General features: G+C 39.4%; 1 protein-coding gene across 1 annotated transcript in view; it reads left to right on the top strand.

The window, feature by feature from the left end:
* PRKAG2 (protein kinase, AMP-activated, gamma 2 non-catalytic subunit) overlaps positions 1–27,140 on the top strand; it is a 409,636-nt gene extending 382,496 nt beyond the window's left edge. Inside the window, exons 7-16 of the mRNA XM_006895189.1 lie at positions 5,436–5,517; positions 8,703–8,761; positions 13,203–13,248; positions 15,392–15,446; positions 17,004–17,130; positions 19,916–20,081; positions 20,655–20,692; positions 22,375–22,521; positions 23,376–23,469; positions 27,109–27,140. Of these exons, the coding sequence (XP_006895251.1) occupies positions 5,436–5,517; positions 8,703–8,761; positions 13,203–13,248; positions 15,392–15,446; positions 17,004–17,130; positions 19,916–20,081; positions 20,655–20,692; positions 22,375–22,521; positions 23,376–23,469; positions 27,109–27,140 (846 nt within the window). The remainder of the gene's footprint in view (positions 1–5,435; positions 5,518–8,702; positions 8,762–13,202; positions 13,249–15,391; positions 15,447–17,003; positions 17,131–19,915; positions 20,082–20,654; positions 20,693–22,374; positions 22,522–23,375; positions 23,470–27,108) is intronic.
* The last annotated feature ends 712 nt before the right edge of the window (positions 27,141–27,852 follow it).

Here is a 27,852-nt window from a genome sequence, read left to right on the forward strand (position 1 = left end):
CAAATATCGATCTCTTCCAGTCAGTTGGCCAAGTGGTCGTTCTCCAGATTTCTTGGCACAACTTGGTGAGCACGTCCACGGCAACAGCTGTTAACTGAAATATGTCAATTGGCATACCATCTATTCCTGGAGCTTTATTTTTGGCCATGTCCTTCAAAGCAGCCTGAACTTCTTCTTTCATCACCATAGGCTCTTGCTCATAACAGCAGCAACAAGGCTGCTGAGTTGGAGTCAACTTGGAGACACCTATAAGAGCCCCTATGATGTGTGACATGTAAACAGTTTGTTGGGTAAAATGACATTAGTAAATCATTCTCTGCTAAATTATGATTGGCCAATATAGTGTGGAAAATTCAAGACTTTTCTTCTCCAGCTCTCAAGTGTTGAAATCTGTGGATCATCCAGATAGAGACTCATTTAATATACACAGTAAGTCTGCAAAGAGTATTATTTATTAGTCTCATGTTACAACTGTTAATAGTGAGGTTAAAAAAGAGGTTAAAAAGTTTAGCAAACATCACATGCCTAGTAAGTGACTAAGGATCTTGATTACTATTGGAACAGTTTTGCATCAGTTTTATACTTAATGACATTTATTAAAAAAATCACAGTAGGATGTTTATTATTTCATTTTGCAAAATAAATAGCATTGTATAAGGAGCAGTAGTAACATGGGAAGACCAAGTCTGAATTCTAGCTGCTTGATAAAGGAGAACTGTTCACAGCAAAAACATTTTTCAAAGTTTCTGACACTACACATTGAGACTCATTGAGCAGACTTGTAGCCTTTCTGATATCATTTTAGAGCTTTTAGAGAAGATATGTTGGTTTTGTTTGTTTTTCCATATCTGACAGAATAGGCCTCCTTTTGACGGTCAAACTCCTATTTATGTTGGTACTGTTTTTAAGGCTGAAGTTTAATAAAACTCTTTGTGACAAAATGTTTATTAAGTTCTGCTAGATCAAGATATGATCACTCTGTAAAAGGTAAAAAAAAGTATAAAAGCACTAACTTGTGTTAGCTTTTTCTTTTGCATTTTGGTGACATAGTCCATAGGTAGTTGTGCTTCCAAATCTAGTGATTGGAATCCACCAGTGGCTCCAAAGGAGAAAGATGGTCAGTCTCCTCCCATGTAATTTACACTCTCAGAAGTCCAATGTCGGGTCAAGCTATGAGTCTTCAGCCATGAGTGTTTTTAATTAATTAACTAGGACTTCTACTTTGTAAAAGTTCACATAGCTCAGCCATTTGTGTCTTGAACCTAAGCATCCTCTTGATAGAATATTATTTTTCAAAGCTTCTAGAAATGTTCCCACTGAAGGACAACCTCTCTATTTGAATCTTACACATCTTACCCATTTTTTTTTAACTCCATCATACAGACCATAATAGAAAAAAAAGTCCTTGATTGGATCCCAGGCTTTCAAAAGTTGTATATAACAGTTATTTAATTTATATATTAATTACCATTAATCATATAATAACTACCCTCACAAGCCATTTTAAATTAGAATATTTAGTCCATTTTCATCAATGTAATTACTGCTATTGGTGGGATAAGTCTACTGTTTTACTCTGTTTTCTACCTTTTTCATTTGATTTGTTGTTTTAATCATGTTTTCTTATTTTTGTTCACTTTCATAAAGTGTTCCTATTCTGTTCTTTCTCTTCTTTTAGCTCTTTTAGTTTCACAGTCTTTTCCCCTCCCCTTATCTTTTTGTTGCTACCTTACAGATTACAATAGGTATCTTTAACTTACTGCTCTGGTGGTGTGGTCAGTAGGAGGCTGTGCTGCTAACCCAAAGGCATAGCTCTGTAACAGTTCAGATCCACCAAAACTCCATGGGGAAAAAATGGGCAGTCTTTCCTGTGCAATTTGCTGCCTCTGAAAACCCACAATGGTCAGCTATGACTCAGTTCCAACTTGATGGTAATTAGTGGGTGAGTTATAATAGTTTTATCGTTTTCTAGACATTGCAAAAGCCTTGTAATCATTTAACTCTGTTTATTCCCCTCCCACGGAAGCCCTAGTGGTGTATAGGGGTATCATGTCAGGGTGTTAATCAACTTCACCAGACACTCTTCAGGATAAAGATGGGCAGTTTCTTCCCATAAAGATTTATAGCCTTGAAAACCCAGTGAGGGAGTTCTATCAACTCAATGGTAGTAAGTTTTTAGGTTTTTTTCTCCTCTCCTACTCTGTATGTCATCATCAATAACCTGCATTATGCAGATGACACAACCTTGCTTGCTGAAAATGGGGAGGACTTGAAGCACTTAACTACAGAAGATCTACAGCCTTCAATATGGAGTGCATCTCAACATCAGAAAGACAAAAATCCTCACCACTTGACTGATAGCAGTATCATAATATATGGAGAAAAGATTGAAATTGTTACGTATTTCCTCTTATTTCAACAATCAACACCCTCAGTACCAGCAGTCAGGAGATCAGGAGATGTATTACATTGGGCAAATCTGCTGTCAGCAACTTCTCCAAATTACTGAGGAGCTGTGATATCACTTTGAAGACCCACAAAATGTTAGTGTGCCTGATTCAAGACATGGTCTTTTCAGCCACTTGCTATGCATCTGATAGCAGGACAGTGAGTAAAAATGTCAGAAAAATTGATGCTTTTGAGTGTGGTGTTAGAGAAGAATATCCCATGGATTGCAAAAAATTTAAACAGATATGTCTTGGAAAAAGTGCAACCAGAGTGCTCCTTGGAGGCAAGGAGGTGAAGCTTTGTCTTACATACTTCAGACATGTTGCTAGGAAAGGCTAAGATGAACTGTGGTTGATTCCAGCTTGACAGTACTCAGCAGCAACCTACATGTCCATCTTTTCTAGTGTTCTTTCTTTAACCTGTAGTAGTACTCTGCCATTCTGAAATCTTTTTCTTTCTGCCTAAACAACGCCTTTTGTACAGGTACACTTTCCTCAGCTGTTTGTTTTAAACTCTCCCTTACTTTGTCTTCGTTTGTGAAGAATGTGTCTGTTAGGAGGCTTTCTGTCTTCATTTTGACTTCCATTGTTTGTTGAAAAGACAGTCATTATATTAGAACTTTGAACATAACATTCCCTATTACTTTACTTACGGTCATATTATACTATTATTTTATACTACTTGGGATTTGCTGGGTTTCTTGAATCTGGAAATGAATGTCTTATATTCATTTGGAATTTTTTTGCCATTACTTCAAATATTCTTTGTTCTCTTTCCTGTCCTCTTGAGACTCCTGTTACATACATGTTAGACCTTTAGGTCATGCCTCACACATCTCATATGCTCTGTTCTTTTGTTCTTTCTAGTCCTTTTTGTCTTTCAGCTCAACTCATTGCCATTCAAGTCTGAATTCATAGTTGACCCTCCAGCTGTTTTTCTCCGTCTTACATTCTTTAGGCATGTGGCCAGGAGAGCCTGTTCCTTGGAGAAGGATATCATGCTCAAAAGGGTGGAGCGATAATGCAGGAGAGGAAGACCCCAGATGAAAGGGATTGATACAGTAACTAGGGCAATGAGGGTAGACATATTGGAGTCAGTAAGACTGGCTCAGGACAGGGCAGGCTTCAGAGGTGCTGTACATAGGGTCACTGTGAGTTGCTGGCAACTCGACAGCACATAACAACAACAACATATATCTCGTGGGAAGAGATTGCACATCTTTATCCTGCAGAACAGCTGGTGGAGCCACTCTCAGTTTAGTTTAATATTTTCTACAGTCGTGTTTACTTATCTGGACTTTTACTGCCCTAGTTTTATGTTGGACCGTCTGTGAGTACCTAATTTAGATAGTATCTTACTCATTCTTGCATGGACCTTGGATTCTTTCTGATAGATTTCAGTTTACCATTGAAATCCATGTAATGAAGATGATTTAGGAAATGCCCTCAGAAAAAGGCCAGAATGACTATCAAGTTTGATATATGTACTTTTCTTCATTCTAAAATTGTGACTCCATTAATCTTGTGTATCTTGGTTGCACTGCAGTGTCTTTAAATAAAACTTTTTCTAAAATTTCAACTTGTATACATGTTTTAAGCTATTTCATCATATCCAAATTGGAAATTTCCAAAATAACTTTTCAGTAGCTTTTTCATTGAAGGCATCATGAATGATCCTAATAAATAGTTTTAATGATGGTTTTCTATGCTCAGTTGGGGGAAAAGAGAAATAATAAGTAGTTCTAAAAGTAGCTTACATTCTTCAAACCAGGTTAGAAAAACTAATAAGTACTCAGTGAATATTTGTCTCTAAAAGATAAATAATGCAGGCCTGTTGTAGCTTTCATTACATTTTTTTTACCTCATAAAATTGAGAAAAGTATCTTATTTCATTATTGCATATATTAAAAGCAAATCTAAATCTCCAATAATTTAATATCAGGGTTCTTAAACTAATAATCATAGAGGGAGAATTAGCCTTAAAAGGTTAATTCTTTTATATGATTTTAATTATGTAAGATGTGTATACAAGAGTCTTTAGAAATAATAAGAAAAAATATTTTTAAGTTAATTGTGTTATTTGAGTTTTGAAAAATATTCTCTAGCCCCTCCATGCCTGTGGGTATAATACTAAAGGATTTTTGCTGTTACTAGTTCATTTACAGTGAATAAGAAAGACTGAAGAAGAATAGATGCCCTTGAATTGTGCATGTTGGTGAAGAGTATTGAATATCCCATAGACTGCCGAAAGAACAAATAAGTCTGTCTTGGAGGAAGTGCAACCAGACTGCTCCTTAGAAGCAAGGGTGGTGAAACTTGATCTTATTTATTTTGGGCGTATTTTCAGGAGGAACCAGTCTTTAAAGAGAGACATCATACTTGGAAAGGTAGAGAAGTTTAAAAAAAACAAAGGAAAACCTTCAACAAGATGGATTGACAGAGTTACTACTGTAAGTGACTTCAGCATGACAGAGATCATGAAGATGGTGCAGAATAGGGCAAGGTTCGGATCTGTTGTTCATGGACTCACTTTGAGTTGTATTTGACTTGATGGCACCCATGTCTTGGAGAAAATGCCACTAGAGTGCTCCTTGGAGGCAAGGGTGACAAAGCTTTGTCTTAACGTACTTCAGACCTTGCTAGGAAAGGCTCTTCCTTGGAAAGGGACATCATGCTTGGGAAGGTGGACAGTCAACGAAAGAGAGGAAGACCCTCAAAGAGATGGATTGACACAGTGACTGCAACAATGAGAATGACACAGGCTAGGACAGAGTTCAGATCTGTTTCTCATAGGATCACTGTGAGTCATCCTTAATTTGATGACACGTAACAACAACAAAAACAATACATATCACTTTTTATATTGTCCCAAACTTTAAAAACTGAAAAATAGTTGACAGGATTAGATTATCATAGTTGAAGATGTTTAGCTTTCTCAGATGATGACTTTGAAAGTATACTCTATCTCTTGTCTTTCTCTTTCTTCAGGTTAAAAAGGCCTTCTTTGCCTTGGTTGCCAATGGCGTTCGAGCTGCACCACTGTGGGAAAGTAAAAAACAAAGTTTTGTAGGTAAGTAAGGTGGGCCTGGGGGAAAGTTGTAAAGAAGCAAAAAGCTAAAGATGTTCTAATAAATGTTCTAAATAATTTAGAATTCAGACAAGTAAACATTCAAGAACATTCTTACATTGATGGGCAAGATAGGACTTTGAGGTTTCTTGTCACTAGCTTGGCTTAGGTGCCTTTGCCATTGTGGCCATACTTCCATTTTTCCTCTTGAGTCAGAGTGTGAGCCAGAAGATGCTTTACCATCCTCGGCACATCATCGTTCGTCTCTTTGGCACATACCCGTTGGATAAGGCAAATGGAAATAGTATAAGATTGATCAGTATCTGTGTATTGTCAACTCAACGTTAAGTTGTTTAAAATGTTGTGCAACAGAACAAAAAAATTTAAATTTTGTGATTTTCAATCTTACAGGGCATAGCAGATGGTAGATGTATCTCTATAGATACTTGTTTGGAAGTTATCTGCTTATATCTCCTCTATTGAGGTTTTCATTTCCTCAGGAAAAGTTCATCTCTCTTTCATCTTTATGGGCCTCGTATTATAGGTTGCTATGATGCTGAATACTGTGACACTGATGTGCCAAATGTGGTAACAGGTACCCTATGATGGAGCTTCCCGACTAAAACAAGCCCGGAAGCAGGAGCGGCAACCACTTCCGAAATGGCTTGCCTCTGGAAACTATGTACGAACAGTGCTCAGGCCTTTTGCTCATAGGGTTGCTATGAGTCGTCTGCGACTCGACAGAACCTAACAACAGAACAGAGTATCGATCCCCCAGTCACTATGACTTGTATAAAAGAATAAAAACAACTAAAAAGTAAAAATAAGAGTTTAGAACTGGTATTAAGACTTTCTAAGCCCTGGATTTCAGTTTTAAGCCATGGATTATATTTAGGTATGTATGTATTTACTTTTCTTGGATTCTGAACTTTATTGTTTCATTCTTCTTCCTAATAAAACACACACACACACACACACACAATTTCCATATACACTGATACTCAAACACATCCAAAATTTAGATATCAGTATATATTTAAAATTATATATTTACTTTCTTGTTAGATCAAGGGGAAAAAATGACCAGTAAAGCTGTGACATTTCCTTTGCATTTAAGTTGCTCTAGTAATATGTTTTGGGATCAAGGCATAATGTTTCTACTCATCTTCTGTATATCTGAGAGCTGGGCAGTGAATTAGCATGACAGAAGAATCAATGCCTTTAAGTGGTGGTGTTGGAGAAAAGTGCTCAATATCCCATGGCCTGCCAAAAGAACAAACTGATATATCCTGGAGAAAGTAAGACCAGAGTGCTCCTTGGAGGCAATTATGGTGAAGCTTTGTCTCAATATACTTTGGAGAGGTGATTCCTTGGAGAGGAACATCATGCTTTCAGAGGTGGAGAGTCAGTGAAGGAGAAAAAGACCCTCAATGAGATCAATTGACACAGTAACTGCAGTACTGGGCTTTAGTAGGTAAGAAATGAGGTTGAGACAGGATTCAGATCAGTTGTTCACAGGGTTGCTGTGCATCACACTCAACTTGAAAGCACCTTACAATAACAGCAGCTATGGGCTTGAGCATGAAGAAGATTGTGGTGATAGTGCAGATAGGGCAAGATCCATGTTTATAGGATCGCTGTGGCCTGGAAACTCTTGAGCAGCGGTTCCACTCTGGAAGCTAGTTTCTCGTGTCACATAAGGAAAGTTTTGGGTTGTGTTTGATTTGTGATACTGTGGGGTTTTTTCCCCTCCACAAGAGGGTGTCAATTGGCCCTTGGCCCCTTTTGGTTAACAAGAACCCAAGGGTGGAGACCTGCTCAAGGGTGTGTCTTTATTCATTTTAGAAAGAACATTTTTTAATGGTACAGCAGTTGTTTGTCTGTTTGCTGTAGTGAATAACTTGGAGTTGCTGTGATGCTGAATACTGTGCCATTTGGGGTATCAAATACCATAATGGTCTCCTAGTGTGGACAGTGTTTGGTGGAGCTCCTAGTTGTAAAACAGGTTTGGAAGCCGGAGTGGCATCGACTTCCTAAACCTCATGCCTAGGGAAACACTATGAACTTTGAGAAATGTCAATAATTATAGAAAGGTTTCAGGCCTTTTGTTCATAGGGTCGCTATGAGTCATGCTTAACTCCATAGCCGACAACAACCACTTGCCATCAGTAGGGTAGCTCTGGTGGCCTAGTGGTAAGAAACTGTATTGCAATCCCTAAGGCAAGAGCTTTAGTTCTACCAGCTGCTCTGAGGGAGAAAGATGAGCAATCTCCCTGTGTGTGATTACTGCCTCTGAAAACTCACTGGAGGGTCAGCTGTGGGTTGGCTCCAGACTCAATGGTACACAACAACAACAACATGTTACCAGTATTTGCGAGCTCTGGTGGCCTAGTGGCAAGAAGCTGTGCTGCAGTCCCTAAGGCACAAGGTTCAAATCCACAAACTGCTCCACAGGAGAAGGATGGGCAGTCTCCTCCTTTGCAATTAACTGCCTCTGAAAATCTACTGGAGGGTCAGCTATCAGTAGGTTTCAACTCTGTGGTACACTACAACAACAACATGCCATCAATAAACAGTGACTATTAAAATCATATCTATGAAGAAAGTGCAGCCAACAAATGTTGGAGGAAAAGATGACAAAGCTTTGCCTCACATACTTTGGGCATGTTGTTAGGAGAAGCTGTTCCTTAGAAAGGGACCTCTTGCTTGGAAAGATGCATGCTCTGTGAAAGAGGAAGCCTGACAACTAGCTGGATTGACACAGTAATTGTTACTGTGGTCAAGTATGTCAGAGATAATGAAGATGGCCCAGGATCGGACAACGTTCAGATCTGTTGTTCATAAAGTCGCTAGATGGCACCTAATAACATTAAAATAAAACTGCCTCTCAAAACCATTGTTTTTAGAATGCTTCTTAAAAAAAAAGTCATTTTATTGGAAGATTAGCATCTTTCTGAAACTTATTGAATACTTTGTTATTTCATGCCTATAAGTGCATGTCTGTTGTAATTTTTCTATTCAGTTCAGTATAGTTAATGAAAAAATTAATAGTTAAAAACATAACTTCTTAAAACTGGATATATCTTTAAAGTTTCTGTTTTTTAAGCTTTTGTAATACCTATTCCAGGTTCTGTAGGCATGTGAGATTTTTCTTAGTTTCACTTTTAACATGGACTTCTTTGTTCCAGGAATGCTAACAATTACAGATTTCATAAACATACTCCATAGATACTACAAATCACCCATGGTGAGTACCAGTAGTCCTTCCAGTAACTGTGGCTTTGTGTGTCTGTGTCTCTGTTTAGGGATGTGAACACGCTAAGATTCTCTGGAATTTTTTTTTTTTTAATAAGGAGACGTGGAAGGGGTTGACTTTCAAATACATATATAATGTGCAGGAGACTTCAGTATAAAACTGAATCTTAGATAGCTGGCTTTGCCCCAAGTGATGTATACATTTGAAGCCTGAAGAAGGTAGTTGAAGGAAAAATAAGAGAGAGTCTTAGGGTAATAAAAATCTAAGTGCTTGTTACCTAGGTGTTCTGTAAGTTTCTCTAAACTTGTGCTAACTGGACTCGCATGTGAGGGCATTTGGGACATGTGTGTACCTAGTGTTGAGAAGTGGCCTTCGTGTGGTGACTGTATGGGCACTCGCCACCTCACTCCTCTCCTGGAGACAAAACAGTAATGACCTCGTTCTTGATGTGAACCTGCCACAGAGCTGTCCTAATATGTCTGTTGATACAAATATAGTGTCATGCAATTGCCCAGCAAGTATATTACATGAATTTTACATATTTGGGGGCTTAAAACAAGTAAAACTAAAGAAATTACTTTTTTTTTTTAGATTTTATATTTTCTGTCAGTTGTTATTGGCTAATTTTGGTGGCATAATTTCTTGCCCAGCTGAGAACATTGTTACCATAGAATCTAGTTTTAAAGCCAATTCTGCCTTTTTAACGCTTGTTTTATTCCAAGGATCAGAGAGAATATGATAGAATTGTGTATTTTTAACTGTTACTGTTTTCGGCATCTGAGTTTCTCCAGTTAATACAGTCTTTATGTGTAGTAGTCAGTAATGAGTACATGAAATGGAAAAACAGGTTTCCTTGTAAAACTTTCTTTGACCAAAAATTCTGTGTGATGTATTTATTTCTAAAGACATGTTGATTTGTTAAATATTACCAATATCAGTAAAGGCTAGTTTTTCTTAGAATGATTGTATCTCTCCATTTGGCTTGGCAAAGTCATGAATGTAATAAATAACATATTTTTATAAAAAATGCTATTAAACGTTTATAAAAATATGACATCTCAGCAATAGGTAATTAAATCAAAATTATTAAAAGTAAATTTAATGTGTCTATTTACAACCTCAAATTTTTAAATTTTTAATACTTTAGGAAACATATTTTTTCCACACTCCCAACCTGTTTTGAACTTACAAAGAGAAAAAATACTTTTTTATATCAAAATGGTTTTATTTTCTATCCCAAATAATTCATCACTAATAAATTTAAAAGCACAAATGGTTTTTTCTGTGTTCACCATTTGTCCTGCAGGATCCATTTATTTATTCTAGTAGCCTTTTGCAACTTTGTCAGATTTTCTGAGTGTCCCTGGGTGGTTCAGTGTTTAATAATACACTTAGGTGCTAACCACAGGGTCAGAGGTTTGTGTCCTCTCCGCTCTGTGAGAAAGGCCCTGGGCTTGCTGTTGTCAAGATTACAGCCATTGGAACCTGCCAGAGCACACGGTTCTACTCTGACACTTGAAAGACCTCCAGGAGTTGGAATTGATTCTATGGCGACTGGCTTTATTGGTTTCCTTTCTAAATGAACACAAAATAGTAGTCTTCTTTTTTTTTCTTTTTTCTTTCTTCCATACCCTTATTCAAGTTTTTCTTCTTTATCTAAACCTCATCTCTGTCATTTAAATCCTGGCTGAAATCCTGCTTCCTCAAAGCTTGCCTTGACTAAGCTCCTGTTCATCTCTACTTTCTTTTCATTTCTGAGCACTAAAGCTTTTGGAGTATGATCTTACTGTATATATCTTGTCAGCTGTTCAGTGGCTTTTTTTTTTTAAGTTCTTTGTTTTCTTTTTAGGCCCAATACAATCAAAAGAGCATTGTGAAAGGAATAAAAAATGCTCAGTATATATTATCTGTTATTACTAGATGGCATGCTACCTCTTATTCATAGATGTCATTAGTTGTTTTTGAGTGTCTATTGTCCCATTTCTCCATTTATTATATTAAAACAAAACCCCAATTATTCTCTAGTTGACATCAACTAAGGGTGACTCTGAATTTTCTATACTTCCCTAATGTTCAACTCAAGTTCAAGATTTTAATGTAATAAATACTGTCTTAAAATTAGGGAGTTCTGGTGGCTTAGCATGCACAGTCTACCCAAAGGCAGCAGATTCAAATCCACCAGTGCCTCCAGGGGAGAAAGATGGCAATCTTGTACCATGCCATTTACAGCCTCCTGAAGCCTACTGGCGAGTCAGCTATGAGTCACTTCTGATGGCATAGTCCATAAGGAGTTGCACTGCTAGCTCAAAGGCAGCACCTCTCCGGCAGTCAGAATCTCAAACAGTTACACACAAGTCTCCTTGGTGTCCTACAGTTTCGGAAACCTGCTAGCTGGAGAGTCAGCAACAACTCGATAGCAAGAGAGAGCTCTTCAGTTGTCATGCACATGAATTTTAAGGCTTAAGTAGACACCAGGTTTTCTTTTTTCAAGTATCCCTGAAGTTCCATATAATACTTGTTGTTATGTGCCGTGGAGTCACCTGCAACTCATAGCAACACTATGTACAACAGCCCTAAACCCTGCCAGTCTCAGACACACCTTCCCATTACCCCAGTCACTGAATCAGTCCTTTTCATCCAGAGTCTTCCTCTCCTGCGCTGTCCCTCCACCCTCCTAAGCATGATGTCCGTCCCTTTCCAAGGACTGGTCCTTCCTTGCAGCATGTCCAAAGTATGTCAGAAGAATCCTTGCTTCCAAAGAGCAACCTGATTTCACCCTCCAGGACGATCATGTTTGTTCTTTCAGCAGTCCATGGTATATTCAGTACTCTTCTCCAACACTACAGCTCAAAGGCATCAGTTCTCCTTCTACTTCTCCTAATTCTCCTCCTAGTCGTTGCCCAGCTCTCTGATGCATAGCAAGTGATTGCAAAGACCATGACCTGTATCAGGCACACCTTAGTCTCCAGTCTGGCATCATTGCTCTTCAGTACTTTGCAGAGGTCTCTGACAGCAGACTTGCCCAAGGCAGTACACCTTTTAATTTCCTGGCTGCTAGTGCCAAGAATGTTGATTGTGGAGCCAAGCAAACTAAAGGCTGTTAACAATTTCAGTCTCTTCACTGTCTGTCATGATGCCAGTTGTCCCAGTGGTAAGAATCTTTCTTTTCTTGATATTGAGCTTCAATCCATACTGAAGGCTGCCGTCCTTGACCTTCTTCTGCAGCAGGCACTTCAGGTCCTCAGTTTTAGCAAGAAGAGTTGTGTCATCTGCATAACACAGATTGTTGATGAGTCTTCCTCCAATCCTGATGCCATATTTCTCCTCATAGAGCCCAGCTTCCTGGATGATCTATTCTGAATATAGATTGAAAAGATACGGAGACAGGATATATACCTGGCGTATACCCTTCCCTATTTTGAACCATGCAGTGTTTCCTTGCTCTGTTCTGACGACTGCCTCCTGGTCCAAGTATAGGTTTTGCATAAGCATGATCAAGTGTTCTGGGATTCCCATTCTTCTCATAGTTAGCCACAGTTTGATGTGGTCCACACAGTCAAATGCCTTTGCATAGTTAATGCAACACAGATAGACATTCTTCTGATACTCTCTGCTTTCAGCCAAGATCCATTAGCTATAATATCTCTAATACCACAACCCCTTCTAAACCCAGCCTGCACATCTGACAGTTCTCTCTTGATTAATTGTTTTAGTAGTTTTTGGATAATCTTCAGCAGAATCTTGCTTACATGTGATATTAATGATACTGTTCGATAATTTCTACTCTTATCAGATCACCTTTCTTTGGAATGGAATAAAATATAGCTCTCTTCCAGTAAATTGTTTAAAAAGCTAAACTGAAGTGTAAGAGCAGAGTTGAGATTTGAAACACATCTGCGGAATTACAGTTACTTTGTGTCATCTCGTGTGCTTCACCCCTCTCTCTGGCATGACCGCATGGTGGCATGACCCAGCAGAAGTTGTCTTTGGGTTTGGTTTTAGCACAAGATTAATCAGTTGCCTTTTTTGTTGTTGTTCATTTGTTTTGTAATAGTTTATTTACAAAATTCTAATATATTGCCTTTTTAAAATTAAAGATATTTTAAAAAGACTTTTATGTATCCTCTAAAAAGTAGAACTGAATGTATCTGTTTTAAAACTGAAATAAATTGGAAATTTTCAAATTAAATTACCAAAATGATAGTATTTTACTGGTTTATTGTGTTTTAAGTTTATATAACATATACTTAAAGAGAAATGAAAATTATTATTTTTTCTGGTTTTCATTGATATTACCAGAATTTCTGAATTACCAACTGTGTTGCATCTATCTGCCAAATTAATGGCCTTGACAGTAGTTATGAAAGAATAACTTCCTTTTCATTCATGTTGTATATGTTAACATTTGTAAGTGAGAATTTTCCTTTTGCAGGTACAGATATATGAATTAGAGGAACATAAGATTGAAACATGGAGGGGTAAGCATTATTGTTGGATCTTGAATATCTTTTTACTGTCAGGAAAAATATACTTACTTTACAAAATATGTCTTAATACTTCAGATCCTTTTCTCTCTTCCTATTGTAAAGTATGTTCATTAAATCATCATTCTACTTATTTCTAGTTTCATTTTTTTAATAGTATGCCATAGTACTGTAATTACTATCTATCCTTATTTACTGTAATTATTCTCTATCCTTATTTAATCGACTTTAATGTCTACTTAGTAGACATTTGTAGCACACCTACAGCATGCAGGGGCTAAAGATAATACAGATAATTGCCCATTATGGCGTCATTATTCACTCAGCACTACTTCCATGAATAGTGCTTGCTTTAGGGAGCTCTGGTGGCCTTAGTGGTAAGAACTTGTACAGCAGTCCCAAAAGCACAGGGTTCAAATCTGCCAGCTGCTCTGTGGGAGAAGGATAGGCATTTTCCTCCATTTACTCCCTTTGAAAATCAGCTAGAGGATCAGCACAGGAAAACAACACATAGAAGATGCAGCAAAAGAATGCCTAACTTTAACAAAATTAAAAACATACCCTTATTTACTGACTGTAAATAGAACCAACTGAAAACGGGGTGGCCATAGTGTTCCCAGGAGGCAAGGATGAGAGCGCTTCTTCATCCTTGATACTTGAGACATGTAGCTAGGCGAGGCTTCTCCTTGCAGAGGAACATCATACTTGAGAAGTTAGCAAAGGAGAAGAAGACCTCCCACAAGATGGATTCAGGAATGGCCTCTCGTGTCTCAGAGATGAGGAGGATGGCACAGGATAGGGCAGGGTGCAGGATGGCTGTTCACAGGGTCGCTATGAATCATGCACAACTCTACGGTACTTAACAACAACAAAAACTCTTATTTACATTTTATTATTTCCTTACAAAGTATAGCAAAACATACAAATTAATCTTAAACTAGATGATTTGGATCAAATAGCATAACTTCAAGAACTCAAAGCTTCCTTTATCACCCGTCTTTGTAACTAGTTTTAAAAGCTAAACATTCTGGTAAGCTTGTTTGTGGTATGGATCTTTTACCGAATTCTTAATCTTTTGAATACTGTTTTTAAGTATTTAAATTCTTCCACAAAGCCAACATCCTGGAAACTGCTTGTTGTTGTTGCTGTTATGTGCCGTCAAGTTGCTTGCGATTCATAGCGACCCTGTGCACAAGAGCCCTAAACTCTGCTCTGTCTTGTGCCAATCGCACTGTCTCTGACACTCCCATCCCAATAACCCCAGTCACCAAATCAATCCACCTCATAGAGGGCCTTCCCCTCCTGCGCTGTCCCTCCACCCTTCCAGTCATGATGTCCTTCTCCAAGGACCGGTCTCTTCTTACAACATGTCCAAAGTATGTTAGACGGAGCCTCAGATTCCTTGCCTCCAAGGAGCCTCCCAGTTTAATCCTTTCCAGGATGAATCTGTTTGTTTTCATAGCAGTCCATGGTACCGTCAGTACTCTTCTCTAGCACCACAGCTCAAAGGCATCAATTCTCCTTCTGTCCTCCTTAGTCATTGTCCAACTCTCTGATGCACAACCAGTGATTGTGAAGCCGATGGCTTGTATCAGACGCACCTTAGTCTCCAGAGAGACACCATTGCTCTTCAGTACTTTGGAGAGGTCCCTAACAGCAGACTTTCCCATGGCAATGCGCCTTTTAATTTCCTGGCTGCTGGTGCCAAGACTGTTGACTGTGGAGCCAAGCAAACTAAAGCTGTGAACAATCTCAATCTCTTCACCATCCATCCTGATGCTTCCATTTGGCCCAGTGGTGAGAATCTTTGTCTTCTTGACATTGAGCCTCAATCCATATTGGAGCTATAGTCCTTGACCCTCTGCAGCAGGTGCTTCAGGTCCTCCTCAGTTTCAGCAAGCAGGGTTGTGTCATCTGCATAACGCAGATTGTTGATAGATCTTCCACCAATCTTGACTGGAAACTGCTTAGTAGTTTTTAAAATAGGTATGACTTTAACTAAACTGACAGTTTTGGGTAAATTATATTTTTTTATTTGAGTCTTTAATCCTAACTATTGGCTATCAATTGAAGGATATTTAGTAACTGCATTGAACAGATACATTACTAATGGCAAATTTTCTTTCTGTAAATACAGAGCTTTATTTACAAGAAACATTTAAGCCTTTAGTGAATATATCTCCAGATGCAAGGTAAACTTGTCATTTTTCTCCTTTGAAAACATTCATTCATTCAGAGTTATCTGTGTTGTTACTATAATAGAATTTACAAATAATAGATCATATTTTTTCCATCTAAATTGGCACAAGTTCTTGTCACTCTTTCCATCATATTAAATACATTTAGGAACAGTAAAAATAGTGATTGTTGGCTCCAATGATTGCTAGTGGGCTGGGAAAGGTTCTAATGAAGAGTTTTGAAAATCCAGATTGCCTGCAGCAGAATCCATCTAGGAAGCCCGTTAAAATGCAGATTCCTTGGCTTTGCTATTAGTCTCTTTGGAAGGTAATGTCCAGGAGTATGTTTTTAGCACGTTGCCACGCACTTTTCAATTGACGACCGTGCTTAGAAACACATTTTTTTTTCTTTCCGATGTATTACCGTCACTTGCGGCAAGGTTTTAAACTACTCCTCCAGTGATTCTGTACACACTGAAGATTAAAGGTGCCTGGGCACCAGTGTTCATGGCATCATTAGTCACAGTAATCACAAGGAAGGAACGAACACCTTGAGTGCCCATCAGCAGGTGAATGGGTGAACAAAATGTGCAACTATACATACAGGAGAATATCATTCAACCATAAAGCAAAATGAAGCCCTGATGTGTGTGATGAAGTCAGTGAACCTTGAAAGCCTGATGCTCATAAGTTAAACACAAGGGACAGACACCGTGTCAGTCCACTCGTATTGAATACCTAGACAAGGCAATTCAGAGAAGGAAGTCGTGGGAGGTTCCGAGGGGCAGGAGAGGGGCTGGATAGGGGAGTTATTGCTTCACTGGTACAGAGTTTCTGTTTGGGTGATAAAAATTTTTATATGTGGTAATGGTTGCCCAACACTGTGATTGTAATTAACATGTCACTGAATTAGAGACTTACAATGGTTGAAGTGACGAACTTTTATCCTCCTTATTTTATCACAATCATTTTTAAACAATCAAAACACACGGGACACACATTGCTTTAGAGGCAGCTGCAAGAGTGAGCTGGCTTCGTGTAGCTGTCTAGACAGCACATTTTGGTCCAAGGTTTTGGGAATGGCTGTGAACATATTTGGGTTTTTGGTTTGTTTTTTTTTTATTTCTAAATCATAATAGGAAGATAAACCTGCTGAGCCTTCTCCCTGGGGTTGGAGCAGAGGCCAGAGTAGCACAGGAGAGCTGACTCCGTGGGTCCGCCCTGCCTCCGTGTTTGGTGCCTGCCTGCCTCCCGCTCGCTTCCTGCACACTGCCCATCTCGATAGCTGTCCCTGGGGTTTAGGTCCTGCCATTTTTCAGATCAAATGCCATTAAAAATACGCTCTTCTAGAGATTTCTAACATACACTTGCATTTGAGATTTATGAGCATGCTTTTTTAAAAAAAAATTTGTTGAAATCTCCAATTTAAAAACCTTCCAAACACTACTTTTAAGCTGGTCAACCTTTTATTCTTGTAATAAGAAGTCACAATGCATTCAGAGCGGGGGTGGTCCATACTTTTCCAGGGTTTTCTTTAAAGTCTCCTAACAACTTTAATGGCTTTTCCCACAGCCTCTTCGATGCTGTATACTCATTGATCAAAAATAAAATCCACAGATTGCCAGTTATTGACCCTATCAGTGGGAATGCACTTTATATACTTACCCACAAAAGAATCCTCAAGTTTCTCCAGCTTTTTGTAAGTAGTTTTTAGTGTTTCTAAAATCATAGTTGCATTTGCTTTAACTGATTTACTTCCAAATAAATTGGCTCCTGTTACCTTGGAGAGAAGTTGTTAGCTTTGATATCTCCATTTCTAAACTTCAGTTTGTCAATTTATAGTTCGAATTGTACCTTCTCATAGTTGATTCCAGTCAAAAACCTTCCAGTGCAAGTATCAAAATATTTAAAACCCTCTGGATTGTCTTATTTAAATTAATTAGACTTTTATCACCCAAAATACAAGGAGAAATAAAACATATTGCAGGTCAATCTAATTAAAGATACTGCTGTCTAGATAAAACAAGTTGAACCAATACATATGGGGGAGGGAAGCCGTCTAATGCTTTATTGGTATTGTATTATTTAAAAACGTTAAAAAAAACCTACCATCTCCAGTAATGTCTTACTATCTTATTCTTAATAGCAGCAGTGATAGAAGATCCCAAAGCAAGTTCAGTTTTGGCAGGTAGATACCATGTTGGTCCAAACTAGGGCTGTATTGCTATTTACTTGTCTTCTCAAGCTTTTGAAACGAAGCGGTTTCATGATCAAGCAACACTTAGAACCTCTTTGGCCGGCAGTATAAAAAGAGGCTGAGAATGAACAGGGAGTTTCACAAGAGAGTTTTTGGGGTTTTCTCCTTTTTAATTACATGCTCTAAATTTGAGGTTATAAATAATTTGTCAAATAGAACCAGTGGGAAGCCTCATTAATGGCCCAGAGAGATCATTTGAACATTGGTTGTGAAAGAATTGGGCATTAAAAATTGGCCTCAAATTAGTGTTCTGGTTCCTTCCCCACAGCCCAGAGAAGGCAGGCAGACTGCACTGAGATGGGAGGGTCCACAGCACTGCCTCCAGGAGGCTGCACAAGGCCCACTTCTGCTTCAGGGCGCATACAGGGCTGGAACTTGGAGGGACCCCTTTCTGTCAAACTAGTCCTGTGACATTTCAGTGTGTAAATAGTGCCTTTTGTGTTTAAATCGGTGCTGAGAAAGAAGCTAGGAAGGAGAAGAGTGATTTACAAAATCCTTGTGGCATCTCATAAGCAGCCAGCCTAGGGGAGAAGCCCTGGGGACTGGACTCTCAGTGTCCTTCAGCTGACCTGCCCACTTCTGTCCTGTGCAGGTGTGTGCTGGGAGTTGAGGATGGGGGGCAGAGAGCACAGTGAGAGCAGGAGTAGAGATGCCATTGATTTGAGGGCTCACCACATGCCAGGTTTTTAGTTCATCTAATCCTCTGAGCAATACTTCTGAAATAAGATAATCTTGAGTGCTAACTGCTGCTTAGCATTTTTTATATGTCAGACAGTAACCCTGCACAAGACACATCGAGTCCTCACTGCTACCCTGTCAAGTATAGTGTTTATTAATGCCATTTGGTAGGTGATGAAACTGGGGGAGGTTCAGTTCTCAATTGGTGGGAATGGAGCCAGCATTTGCACCACTCCTAGGCGTGTGGCATCTCCGCCAGCATCATAGGCCTTTTGAATCCTGTCATGCATGGGTGGCACTGACCTGGGTTACAGATGGAGCCCATACTCTGACGGCTGCTCAGTGGTCAGCTTCAAACCCAGGAGATCAAACACCAAAGCCTACACCGTGCTTGCTGCTGTGCTTCATAAAAGCTAGCCCTTCAGCAAAGCTACTTTACTTTTTCTCATCGATTACAATTTCCTCTGCCCGGTAGGTACTGCCTTAGATTTGGGCCAATATGGTAATTATAATATTCCAGATATGCCAGAATACTCAGCTAGAGATTTTCAAAGACAAACAGAGACTTTAAGTAAATAAATTTAAGCAAGACATTTCAGAGCCTGGGTTTTACTGACTTAGGAGATTGTTTCCTGAGAAAAGGTAGCATTACCCTTCGAGTGTATAGTAAACAGGGAATTGTCCTGTACTGAGATGGACTAGATGACCTAATAGGTCTTTCTTTTTTTTTTTTTTTTCTCTAAATTTCTAGGATTCTCATGCTTTGAATATTGATGAACTCTTTGACTTGAACATTTTGTTTCTTCTAATTGTTCATCTTTTCCTGATAATTATAAGGTACACCAGGAGGATGGAATCATCTGTACCCTTTATAAAAGGTGGATTTTTGAAACCGTAGACCTTATTTTGCTATAGTCAAATGTGATCCTAGACTTTTCTCTTCTGACTTCTCCCTCCTCCTGTTAAAACAGCCCATGAAAAGAAAAGTTACTTTTTCAGAGAGACTCTTCTAATTCTGTTGAGCTGGCTTGTCGTTTGTTTCTAGTAGACAGACGTTGGAGTCCTGCGGAGGCGCGTTCAGGAGGTAGAGGTGGGGTGGATGAGGACTAGCTCAAGCAGCTCGCACAGCCACCAGCACACACGCTGAGTACTAGGGCCGCGAGAATGTTGGTTCTGAACACTGACAGCAGGACCAGAGACAGCGTGAATAATTAAGAAGAAAGGATTCTTGGTGGCTGCCAGGTCTAAATTTACAAAATAAGCCTGCTATTTACTTCTACCTCCTATCAAGTAGATAAAAAGAGGGGGAAACTGTTAACATGTCAGTGCTACTCTTTGGTCTATTAAACAAAGTATAGGTATACAAACTGATTGGAAAAAAAGATACCTAATGTCAGGGTTTTTTCATATTAATTCAGACGTGTAGGTAGATTGTTAGAGAAGACTAACTTTAATTTGCTTGTGCATAGTTTTTCACTCAAATCTGGACATTTGAGCATTTAAAAGGTCTGTTTTGGTTCTAGAACGTTTGCATTTATCTTCTGTTTAGATGTCTGATATGCCAAAGCCTGCCTTCATGAAGCAGAACCTGGATGAGCTTGGAATAGGAACATACCACAACATTGCCTTCATACATCCAGACACTCCTATCATTAAAGCCTTGAACATATTTGTAGAAAGACGAATATCAGCTTTGCCTGTTGTGGATGAGTCAGGTTTGTGCGTTTGGCCATACTAGTGGAACAGAAACAACTTATTAGGGTAAAATTCTTTTTAAATGATCTGCCATATCAGATAAGCGGGGGCAATGAAACTATAGATCCCACGGGTAAATTGAACACCAAAAAGCACACAGGATAATAAGCAGTTTAAACCGGTTTATTTTTCTTTAATTTTCCATTAAGATACAGTTTCACACCCATATCACTTCTCGCCCTTGTGGCAAAGATCAAAAGTAAAAATAGACAAAGTTCACCTTATTTATTATTAATGTTTAATTTTGGGGCATAAGAATCCCTGGTGGCCCGTTGACTAAACTACAAATCACTAATTAGGAGTTTGAAGCCACCAGCTGCTCTGCAGGAGGAAGGGACGGGAGTCTGTTTCTGAGAGATTTACGGCTTGGGACTCACGGGGCGGTTCTAGTCAGCCCTGCACGGTCAGGAGTCGGAATCAACTTGGCAGTAATGGGTTTGGGTACTGGCAGGGTTATTTCCTGGTAGTTACCTCGTTAAGACTGATTTTGAAATGAATTGGGGTTTGTTTCTAACATTTATTTTCATTTTTAGGAAAAGTTGTAGATATTTATTCCAAATTCGATGTAATTGTAAGTATTTTTTTTAATCTATTTAACTTTTTACTTAGTATGTCTTTTGAAACTTAAATCATTAATCTGGTTTTGTGTTTTTCTCTGATTTAATAATTTCTAACTCTAACTTTTTTTAATCATACTATTGATTTTAATGATCTATGTTACTAAAATGTTACTACGTTTTAGAACTTGGTCTTCTCAGCATATTTATACTTTCTGCCACTACGTGTGTATATACTGTAAGTGGTTGTGTCTCTGTGGCAATCTTGTTCATCCAAGCCTGGACACTATGCCCTGAGCGTGCCCAGCTTGCTGGGTGTGTGCCCATAGGTCACTGCTTGGGGCCACTGGCTAGAGAAGGCAGAGACAGAGTTATGTAAAGTTCTGTATGTGAGTCCTTGGTTCAAGTCTGCTAAGTTTATGGTTAATGGCTACATTAATTTATCCATGAATTTTAAATTTGCATCTTTAAAATAGTTTTATACTACTTCTAAAAAAAAAGAGGACTAATGTTTTGGTACTCTAGATGTGCTACAATATTGACCTCAGCATTATTGTAGGAGAGCTCTGGTGCTTTATTTGTAAGGAATTGCACTTAACAACACCACGACACATGGTTCGAATCTACCAGCTTGCCCATGGGAGGAAAATGGGCGGCCTCTCCCTGCGCAGTTTACAGCCTCCAAAAAGCCCCTGGAGCGTGAGCTATAAGTCAGTTCTATCTCAACAGTGCATAACAACAGATGTGCTACAATGTTGTCCCCAACATTAAGTATTCTTTTATTGATCTCTCAGTCCCTTTTTTGGTTCAGTCTGTTCTGTTTAACTTAATGACACCAAAATGCATTGCTAGAATTTTTACTGAGACCCTGAGAAGCTGTCTTGATCTGTGGGACTTAACTAGGTTGCTTCTTTCATGATTATATGATGGTGTGTGAGTCCCAACACCCTCCCAGCACACCCCACCTTGGGAAGGTTGTAAGATTCAGGGAGAATCCAGTGACATGGGTTGCCCAACCCTATGACATTTATCACCCTGTGTAGTAAATGTTAGTCCACATTTCGGAAGAGTTACTCAGTCAGGCTGTAAGCACTGAAAGGCAAAATGGGAGACAAACCTTTGGTAGGACATGCAATCAAAAAGTAACAATGTTTCTTCACAGTGAAGGCATATCATATAAATATAGACTAATTTCTGTTCACAAACTGAAATACCAGTGTGTGGCATACTGTAAGCTGAAAAGAACTTGTGGTGGTGATAAAATAAATATTAAGATTTTTGGTATTTCTTTATCAGATCATCTTAAACTTAGTGATTTTGGTCACTGTTGAAATGGAAGGAGATAATTGGGGGATGGGTTTGTGGGGAATGGAATTAATTAATGGGGACCTGATAAGTTGGGGTAATAGTAGGTATAACTCAGTGGTGTTTCATTTTATAAAACAGAATGAATGAGAATGATTGTATGAAACAATGTGAATGAGGGATAGTGTGAGACACAATGTATACAAACTTTGTATGCAAGCTAATGTGTGAGTGATAGTTTGAAACACAATATGAATATAAGAAGGGGTGAAACTGTACATGAATGATACACAATAAAAACACATTTTATGTGCAAATCAATATAAAATAATAGTAAAGTGGAAGTTGTTTAGGAGGAAAGGATTTCATCTATTGTGTTCCTCTGTTACAGAATCTTGCTGCTGAGAAAACATACAATAACCTAGACATCACGGTGACCCAGGCCCTGCAGCACCGGTCACAGTATTTTGAAGGTGTCGTGAAGTGCAATAAGCTGGAAACACTGGAGACCATTGTGGACAGAATAGTGAGAGCTGAGGTAAAGTGGCTTGATCACATTCTTTCCTCTCGCTTTCCTACCCTCCTGCCTTACTGGTTTTAAAAGGCGGGTGGTGGGGAGGGAAGTCATGCTGCAGAAAGTACAAAATGATGAGGGAGGCCACTCTGAGGTCGTTCTGAACGGGGTGTCTCCCATGCCAAAGATGACACACTTATTGGCCTGTAGTAGGTGATTGGTGAATGTTGAATTGAATTTGTAAGTCCTGGTGACAGCTGTTAAGGAGCTCTGGTGTCTAGTAGTAAGAAATTGTGTGGCCATACTGAAGGTGTGCAGTTTGAATCTACCAGCTGCGCCATGAGAGGAGGATGGACACTCTCCTGATTGACTGCTTCTTAAAACCTGCTGGAGGGTCAGTGTGATACGTGATGAGAGCAACTATATATTCCATAAACTGGTCAGATGCTTCCAGATTTTCACATAAATCCTGGAGGAACAAGAGCTTTGATTTAGGGTATTTATTAACACATTGCTGCAAATTACAGTAATACATCGGGGTGGGGGGGAAGTGTTTCTAAGCACGGTCGTCAATTTTAAAGTGTGCAGCAACGTGTTAATTAAAAATTCATAATTGAATAGTATATAGAGATTATATGTAACAAAATATGATTTTGTAATGAATAATATTTATTATTTTAACGAACTCTTATAACTTGTTGCTGGCGAGTCAGAACCAACTCATAGCTGACCCTGTGGTGGATTTTCAGAGTCTATAAATCACACGAGAGAAGACTGCTCATCAGTGGCATGCATTCATTTTCTAACTTTTTCCCGTTTTTAAACTTCCTGGTTTTGTTGACTTGTTCACACACGGGCTCCTTTGCTCATGTTCGCAGGTCCATCGGCTCGTGGTAGTCAACGAGGCAGATAGCATCGTGGGTATTATTTCCCTTTCTGACATCCTCCAAGCTCTGATACTCACACCAGCAGGTATGAGGGGTGATTTCCAAGTTTTCAAATAAGTTTGTGGTACTAGAAGGTGGTAGAATAAGATATAGCAAAAATTCATTTCTTACCTTTCCACTTCAGCATTAAACCATACATGTGTTACTTCATAAACCAATTTATGTTTCTTACTGGTTCTAAAGTTAAAGTGTTCCACATGTGGGGGGGAAATTTCACCCAAAGTATTCTGACGCCAGAGCATCATGCATTCAGAACCCCAAACAATCTGAGAATTATTGCTGTTACATGGTGACTTTTTTCACTAAAAAGTTAAAATCTCTTCTGTTTTACTTTATTTGGACCACTAGCTGGAAAATAACAAGGAGAATATCTTTTAATTGTGCCTACTGAAACCTTCACACACACCCCTTGTGTGCTTTGTGTGCATAAAACTTATGACCAAAACAGATTTTCCCCCCTATTAATATTTCATGGAAATTACATTAACTACCAGATAGGATTGGTGGCTAAAACTATTTTCCTATAAATTCACTTTCAACAAGCTCTCAGGATCTCAAACACTAAGCTTGCAGAGAGGGAGGAAGGAGGCTTAGAAGAGGTGATGGGGGTTTTATTGTCATATGTTCAATAGTAAGAGGCAAGAATGTGAGGGAGCTTGAAGTTACCAGCAGTCTTTTCTTTCTTGTTCCTGGATGGACACCCCATCTGTCCACTCTGGCCCCACAGGCCCCAAACAGCCCCTTTCCCTGCCCCTTCTCCCAGCTTTCCCACCGACCTCCCCAGCACCCTTGGCTCTTGCCCACCATCCCCCATCCTCTCTTGCCCTGGAGCAATTCCATAGTTGCCCCAAGTCCACCATAGCCAAACCATGACATGTCACAGGTGAACAGGAGTGGGCACGTCCCTCACGTGGCCACTGGTCTCAGGGGCCTTCAGTGTATACTGGGTATATCATTTGAAAGGCCTGTGGTGAGTGCCAGCCACAGCCCACGTGGAGCCCAGACCATCAGAGGTGCTGCCAGAGAGGGTATCAAAATTGTCATAAATGTGATTTGTCAGATCAGGAAGGAGTGAGTGAGTGAGGAGAGGTGTATAGCCAGGGCACATAGAGGTTGGTTCGTACAGAAAGAACTGAGCAGATGGAGCCAGGCCAGCCTGTATTGTCATTATCCTTTATAAACTTCCAAACCAGCAGAACTATTCAGCACCTTCATTTAAATAGGGGGAGAAAAAAAAATCCCTCTTCTAGAGGTGGCCGGCACCTCAGAAAAACAGCCCTTTGCCTGTAACTGGACACATAGTTTGGCCTTTGGATGATGCTGTCAGGCTGAATAGCAGTGCCTGATTGTCTTCATCAAGACTCTTTATGGATTGCTATCTCAGAGTGGACAGATGAGTTACTCTCGCCAGTACCTTGGTGCCTCAAGACCATCAGAATGAGGAGATTGAACTGGGTTAAATTACCACCCAAAGTAAGTCAAGTGTCCATCAGTGGACAGATGGTTAAAGAAACTATACATTCACACAGTGGCGAATTATGTATCACAAAAATGATCAAGAATTGATGAAATACTGCACAGAACGGATGAAACCAAAACAAACTATACTGAATGACTTAAGTTCAGTCACAAAAAGACAAGGTATAAGGCAACTAATACAAAAAGCTAAAGAAAACTTTACACACAGTTAATCTTGAATGGTTATCAATGATGAGGAGTGCAAAAATTAATAAATAGGTAAGTTAAAAGAAAAAGAAACCCATTTCCATCCAGTTTTGCTATTCTGAAGTACTGTCACCCATCCCTCCCTGCCCATACTACTGCAGGAGGAACTCACTCCTACTGTTAGCGCTTGAGAGTGTGTTACCATAGAGATCGTGTTATATTGATAACTAGGGGTAGTTGATTAGACTTCTTTATAAAATACTGTATATAACTATTTAGAAAAAATGTCTTTAATAGCTAGTTTTTTAAGTGAATATTTGAAACAGGAGCTATTTGGGATTCTGGATCAATATTAAGTAATGCACTTTATGTGCATGAGAGACAATGTGGTGAAAACATTGTGGTGGGAACTGAATAGCCCTAGACCTAAAAGATCCCTAGTCAACACCCTTGGTGCCAGCAGTCAGGAGAGCAGGAGACATGTAGCATTGGGAAGGTCTGCTGTCGGCGACCTCTCTGAAGTCCTGAAATTCAGTGATGTCAGTTTAAAGACTTTAGTGTGCCTGGTTCAAGCTACAGTCTTTCCAGGCACGTGCTACACATCTGAGAGCCGGAGAGTGAATCAGGATGTCAGGGGAACTGATGCATTTGAGTTGTGGTGTTGGAAGAGAGTGCTGAATATCCCATGGACTGCCAGAAGAACAGACAGACAGATAGGCCTTGGAGACACTACAGCCAGAGTGCTCCTTGTAGACAAAGACAATGAAGGTTTCATATTTTGGGCATCATGTTAAGAGAGGCTATTCCTTGGAGGAGGACATCATGCTTGGAAAGGTAGAGGGATGGCAAAGGAGAGGAAGACCCTCAACAAGATGGATTGATGGAGTGTCTGTGGCAATGGACTCAAATGTGTCAAGGATGATCAGGATGACGCCAGATAGGACAGAGTTCAGATCTCTTGTTCGTGGGGTTACTATGAGTCACACTCGACTCAACAGCATTTAACAACAGTCCTGAAAGCTGTCTGGATTTGACCAGTTTCTTCCCTCATTTAACTTAGTGCCTTCCCACAACCTGTACCCAGGGCAAGCCCTCCTGAGAGTCCTGACAGGATGACCGGTGAGAGGTTATCTTAAAAAGCATCAGGTAAAAAAAAAATATATATATATATATATTAGCTTAGTGGTAAGGAGCTGTGCTGCCAACCTGAAAGCATGTGGTTCAAATCCACCAGCCAGCTGCTGTGCTGGAGAAGGATGGATAGTGGCCTTCTGTGCAATTTACTGCCTCTGAAAATCTGCTGGAGGGTCAGCTATGGGTCAGTTCCAACTCGACAGTACACAACATCAGAAGCATTAATGAACACCATTTCTCAGGAAGGCTACTGATCCAGGACATTTCCCTCCTCTCAGCAGTCACCAAACCTCTACTGCCCAGTGCTTGAACACTGTAAGCCTGAATGTCTGCACACAAATGCAGGGAATATGCAATCTAATGGTCAGAGTGTAGTACTTCAGTCCTATATTCTTATAGATGTTTAATGTCTTTCAAAGATCTGCTGGTTTTTAATGTCTGATAAGGAAGTAGGAGGAAAGCCACTGTGTATGAAAATAGCCCTGCCAGCCCACTGCCATCCCTTGACATGCAAATTAGTTAAAATTACATCTTTAAGCATATTATAACCCTTATTTTTTTACATTTTTCTGACTGTGAGAAGCCAGAAAACTTCTATTGACTTTGACTAAAACGTGTATATTTCTTTTTAAAATCTTGAGCAGCAGAGTCCTAGTTAGATGGCATGCTTAGAATTCCATTACATAACAGGGATAAACATGAACTGCTCTGATGAGGGGATGCCTCCTCTCCGTCCGCCCTCCTTTGCACCTCAGGGTGCCATCCTGAGGCACCAGAAACCCCAGGTGCAGAGACTTTTCGCTCTGCTCATTGAGCCCACCCATATCCCCAACTCACAGAAATGTTTGTTTTTCATGCCTGACAGGTACCAAACAGACGGAGCCAGAAGCCGAGTGACACACGGAAGGAGAACTTGGACAGAGCTCCAGGTCATGTTTTACTCTTCAACACTGACCACAACAGAAGAGAGTAAAATGATTTAAGAATGTATATCAGGGTTTAGTGATGGGTATTGTTTTTTTTCCCCCCAGTGATGTTGAAACTAAGCATTTAAAAAAAAAAAAAAAAGGTTTTATGTGCTTGAAGATCCAGGCTTGCATTAGAAGACTATTTCCAGACCTTAGTCTGAGATTTCAAATGCTGTCTGTCATACAAGTGCACTGTGCCCTGGGAGTCCCTTCCTTTTCATATCCAAGAGCCTGCTCATGTGCAGCAGGCCGTGTGACATAAGGTGAGCGTGTGGCATATTCAGATCATAGTGCCTTATGTCAGAACACAGCAATATGTCATCACAGCTGGGCGCACTGGGGCCATCTGCTGGACCGTGAATGTCTGCACCTCTTACCAAATCAGCTTGTTTTCATTAGGTTTGTCCAAAAGTCGTCATTTGCGTATAAGTAATTACTTTAAAACTTTAATGGTGGATCCATGTTTAAGTGTTTTGTTCTGAACTATGATGTAAAATACAAATGCTTTTAAAACAGCTTTATTTATTTTCACTTTCATGGCAGTTTTTTACACCTCTTCTGGTGGGTGAACTTCACTATCTCCATTAATAAACTATCGATTGTTATTTTGACATGCCAGATTTCTCATTATTTAAGTTTGG

This window comes from Elephantulus edwardii, unplaced genomic scaffold, assembly GCF_000299155.1.
Source record: "Elephantulus edwardii isolate Elephantulus edwardi_28Jun2011 unplaced genomic scaffold, EleEdw1.0 scaffold00161, whole genome shotgun sequence".
NCBI lineage: Eukaryota > Metazoa > Chordata > Mammalia > Macroscelidea > Macroscelididae > Elephantulus > Elephantulus edwardii.